At 40.9% G+C, this 4,943-nt stretch overlaps 1 protein-coding gene across 1 annotated transcript in view; it reads right to left on the bottom strand.

The window, feature by feature from the left end:
* The window catches only part of LOC101863309 (zinc finger protein Noc), an 8,873-nt gene extending 4,969 nt beyond the window's left edge, over positions 1-3,904 (bottom strand). The window contains exon 1 of the mRNA XM_005089199.3: positions 3,244-3,904. Within this exon, the coding sequence (XP_005089256.1) occupies positions 3,244-3,333 (90 nt within the window). The 5' untranslated portion in view covers positions 3,334-3,904. The remainder of the gene's footprint in view (positions 1-3,243) is intronic.
* Positions 3,905-4,943: the final 1,039 nt, after the last annotated feature.

Below are 4,943 nucleotides of genomic sequence, written 5' to 3'. Positions count from 1 at the left end.
GAAGGAGAGGGAGGGGTTGGTTGTTTTTTTTTGGCCAGTTTTCTGTAGAATTACAGTTTTGTGTTGAAATAGCTCTCTTTTAGTATGTGCGTATGTATGTGTGTATGAGTGTTTTTGTGTGTGTTTGTGTGTGTGTGTTTGTGTGTGTGTTTGTGTGTGTATAAGTGTTTGTGTGTGTACTTATGTGCGTCTATTTTTCCTCTCTACCTCCAACTTCCCGTCTCTCTCTCTCTCTCTCTCTCTCTCTCTCTCTCTCTCTCTCTCTCTCTCTCTCTCTGTGATAAATTTTCTCCCCCACCCTCCCCCTCCACCCAGTTCAGAGAGTGAGAAAAAAAGGGATTGAAATGTGAGTGTAAGAAACAGAAAGAGAGAAAGAAAGAGAGAGAGAGAAAGAGAGAAAGAAATATCTTTTGATTTTTAATAAGAAGAAACACTGAAACGTTGTTAATCTGAAGGGGAAAAAAATGCAATAGAAGACTTTCGAAAGAAGAAACAAAAAGAAAGAAAAAGAAAAAAGAGAAACCGAACACGTAGCCTTCAGAATAAAAAATCAAGACACGCAAGAACACACAAGTATCTAACAAATCACATGTTTAAGTGAATAGTCATGTTTGCAACCATTGATGTGATCGAATAAGCAATCAATACCCGTCAAATAACTTTGTTGAAAGTACCCACAAATGATCAATCTAATGAAATAGATATAATACAACGCCCCAGATAAAGGTTTCGTGCTTTTACACACTCCTTCTGATGTAACGCGATCTTCCATTCATAAATTCAAGATCAATACACCCCTTCCGCGGCGCAATTCCCTTTTTTCAAAAATCGATAACCCCAGATCTAGCAAATTATCAAGTGATTTGACGGGAACGAAGAAATCACGCTGCTAGACTGAAGGAGTAGCATGCATTTAATTCCTGATTATCGTGCCTCTTTATGGCATTTTCATTACTGAACTACTGAACATTAGATTATTAAAACCTGCATTTTTGAAGCTCTCTGAGAGTTCATACATGTCTGTGACCTTCAAAGATAGCTCCAAGTGTAAACTATACCACTTGCAAATGCCGTGTAACAGTTAAATTTAGAACAAAACAAAACAAATAATCCAAAATCGAAGCCATTTGACTTATGCAGTAAAACTGCCCTAAAGGAGATACAACCAATTTAAAGCAATTAGAATTTTCTCCGTCACATAATGGTTCTGTCGTCATGTATCACGTATTTCACTGAATGTCGATTGACAACACTGTAATACTCAACATCTTGGGTAGCCTATAGAGTATCATAGCAGCTACTCATACAAGAACAATCTTTACAACGGTGAATGATTCAGTAGGTAGAAATCTGAAGAAGCACAAACACAGAGAGAGAGAGAGAGAGAGAGAGAGAGACAGAGAGAGAGAGAGAGAGAGAGAGAGAGAGAGAGAGAGAGAGAGAGAGAGAAATGAACAGAGAAAGACACACAAAAATAGATTTATGGGAAGAGATGTACTACAACTACAAGGAATGAATGACACAGCCCTTCTATGCCTAGTATAATATTCTTGTTGCCATTCGCCAGTTGGGAAATGAAAGAAAACAAAGCAATTATTGCCCTGTGAAGAGTATTGATTGAACAGAATAGAAGGAGAATCGTATAGGTTTCCTTAAAGACATCTTGTATCGAGTCTAATCTGCTGGCAGACAGTATTGGAAAGGCTAAAGTAGTGAACAGAAAAGAAAAGCCATGCACGCCTCTATAACCGAGCGCGGTGAGGGAGCTATTTTAGGCTATTGTCCTGAAAGAAAAATATTCGACATGAGAACAACTCTTCGATTCTATCCCAGCATACACAGATGGATGGATCCCAGGGGCTGAATTGGAAAAACCACAAAGCATCACATAAATGCAACACCACAGACAAGTGCTCAGGACGAAAAAAAATGGCAGAGAAAACATGCATTGTCTTCAGTGGGTTTTTTTCTCTTTCTTTTGTTTTTGGGTCTTAATAAAGTATTTGATATAGACAAAAATATAGATATGATAATGCCAAGTGCGCTTGACTATTTGCACTTGCCAAATCAAAGAAATAAAAATAAAGAACTAGAGATATGGAGTCTAGATTCTGAGATCTATACCTGTCAGAAGACAAAAATAGAAACAAGTCATCTTCAACTTTTCTGAAATCTAGTTGACCCTCCCCTTAAGTGTCAACTGATTTGTAACACACACGGTTCATAATGTAAATATATAGATCTGCCCAAGCCATTCTAGGATCTAGATCTTGATCTAGATCTAAATTCGCTAAGACTAAGACACATTCAGGATGCTGACTGATTTTGACCTATGTGACTCATTTTGGGTTTGAGACAATTTATTAGTCATAGACTGTCTATCTAGATCTAGATCTAGATCTACTTTTAAAAAATTCCAAATACAAAAATATAAGGTAGACGTGAAAGACGCCAGCATACAACCTGCCATAGAACCAACCAACAACAACAACAACCCCTCCCCCCCTGCTACCACTGAGTGAGAATATTATGTCGATAAGACTGAGCCTGGGAAGACCGCGGTGGATTATCGGTCGCAGGGGGGATCGACTCAGCGGTCTAGTCGGGGGCTCAGCCCCGATTCCAAAGACGAAGCTGTGCTGGCGCGTCTGGCTTTCCTTAAGGCATGTTCAGGGGCTCGGTATAAACGCTTGCTCGAACGTCGTTGAGTTTTCGAGATGAAACGGCAAGAGGCGTAGTCAGAACGGGGTTAATTGTAGTTACTTTTCCTTTGTTCATACGTTTATTTTGGGAATTATATTGGAAAATTAATTTTCTATCATAAAATAAGAGATGAACAATGTTATTGTCACCATGCGTCTAGATCTAGATCTTCTAGATCTAGATCTATGTGTTTTGTATTTTGATAACCCTTTGACTTCAAAACTTACTGTCAACATCCGTTATAACAGATTCTACTCGCAAAGGGAAAGAAAAGGTTTAAGAAAAGTAAACAATAAATATAGATCTACACCATGGAAAAAAAAAGAAAATTATTCGATCTATAAACAACAGAAAATGAGGAAAATAAAAAAGGCAAAAAAAGTTAAAGAAAAGCAGAACGATAACAGAGGCTACTCTGTATAGATTCTAGATCTAGATCTACTAAAGTTATGTCGTGTTTTTGCTTTCTAGATGTAGAATAGGTGTCAAACACCAATCAAAGTGATCAGAAGAACAGATTATAATAGATCAAACTCTCACCGTGGTGGGCAGAGGCTGGAGATAGTCCGGGTGGAGGTATTGGCTGACTCCTGTGGTCAGCATGGTTAGGCCTGACGATGTGGAGGTCATTTGCTGCTCGGTAAACTCCAAGAAAAGCTCAACAGAAGCGATGTTCACTGAGTGTTGTTGTGGGTATATCCGACAGCGAGAATACTAGGATTCCATGGAGAAAATACCAAGTTTCCAATTCGATTAAGATTCTGAAGGTGATGTGAGACTGTGAAACACTGTAGTACAACTTATGACGAATGAAATCACAAATCGATTCAAGTATACAATCCGACTGGAACTTTCAACTCGTAATCCAAGGTAGCCACTGTAAATATCGTACAGATCCAAAGATTCTCCAAAGTCGCGTCTGAAACAAGGAGGTCGAGCTCCGAAGCTCGTCGGAGAACAATAATCTCTCTCACTTTTCGACCGACGTGCGCGTGGGGTTAGGATAGCACTGGCAACTGGCGGGGCTGAAGCGAGGGTTATGAGGCGATGTGTGTTCTCTCTCGCGTTCCGCAAGTTGCGAGAGGTGATGACTGCAGGACGCAATGAACAACCTCTCGCGGCGACTGTCAATCACTCGGTGCGCCCCTCGCTCGCCGCTGTGCGCGGACTGTAGTGAATAAAGCCACCCTAGTCGACAACACGCATAACACAAGTCGACAACACAATGGGATTTTCCCGGGGAGTGAAAAACGCCGTTTTCCGCTCCAGCCAATGGAATAGCAAATTAGGGAAATTCGTGGCCTGCGATTGGCTAACCGCGGCGCCCGGGACGTAGCGGTGTTATAAATACAAAGCGACGTGATTGACATCTGCCGCACGCCAGCTCGACCAATGAGAAGGCGACAAGGTAATTATCTGGCAGTCATCCAACCGTCACCTTTCGCCCCAGCAATCAATCACTCTGCCGGCCCGGTTGTCAATCAAATGTGATTTATACCACCCGGCGGAGCTAATGTATACTTTGTAAAGAGGCGAATACAGGGTGAAAAGAATACGAGTGCGCAACACGGCTGGTGAGACGGGGAGACTTATTTACAGATTGATTTAAAACTGCTGTAAGTCCTCCAGAGGACTTGCTCCAGGACTTCTACTAAAAGAGGAGGCGGAGGGTTTAAATTAATCTTAAAGTGTGCAGAATTAGTTCGCATTAGTTGTCTAATCCCCCACACTAAACACATACCTTAATGGCTAGACAAAATCTTTCTGTACATACGTGATAAGTACCCTGGGTGTATCATGTAGAAAATTAGTAACCGTTGTGAAGAAGAAAGTGAAGTGTGGGAGAACGGTTAAGAACAAGAGCGAGTTTCCCAAATCCCCCCTCTCGGAAATTAAAAGTTACCTCTTCATGCACGCCAGAGTCACCTATCCATAGCAAGATACATTTACGGCGATTGGTGTTGTGCAGTGCATTATTCTGTTTCATTTTGGAAATGACTTGGATCAAAAGTAGCATTTCAGAGTTTGGGTTTTTAAAATTTTAATTTGAGAAGGGAAAGTGGGTGGAAAGGGGTGTTGAGAAGGGGGAAAAAAGAGGGGAGGGGTGTGAAGTGGCGTCAGGTCAAAGAGAAATACATTGTATATAAATAAGGAGAAACTAAGTTTTTGTAGTGAGGATATGGAAGACCAGGTGCTCAGTTGTTAGTTTCGGAGCAAAAAAAAAGAAAGATGGTTGGAGG

The sequence above is a fragment of the Aplysia californica genome, unplaced genomic scaffold (genome assembly GCF_000002075.1).
Source record: "Aplysia californica isolate F4 #8 unplaced genomic scaffold, AplCal3.0 scaffold00004, whole genome shotgun sequence".
Taxonomy (NCBI): domain Eukaryota; kingdom Metazoa; phylum Mollusca; class Gastropoda; order Aplysiida; family Aplysiidae; genus Aplysia; species Aplysia californica.
Note: the sequence above shows the minus strand (reverse complement) of the source record. Positions and strands in the feature narration are given on the sequence as shown.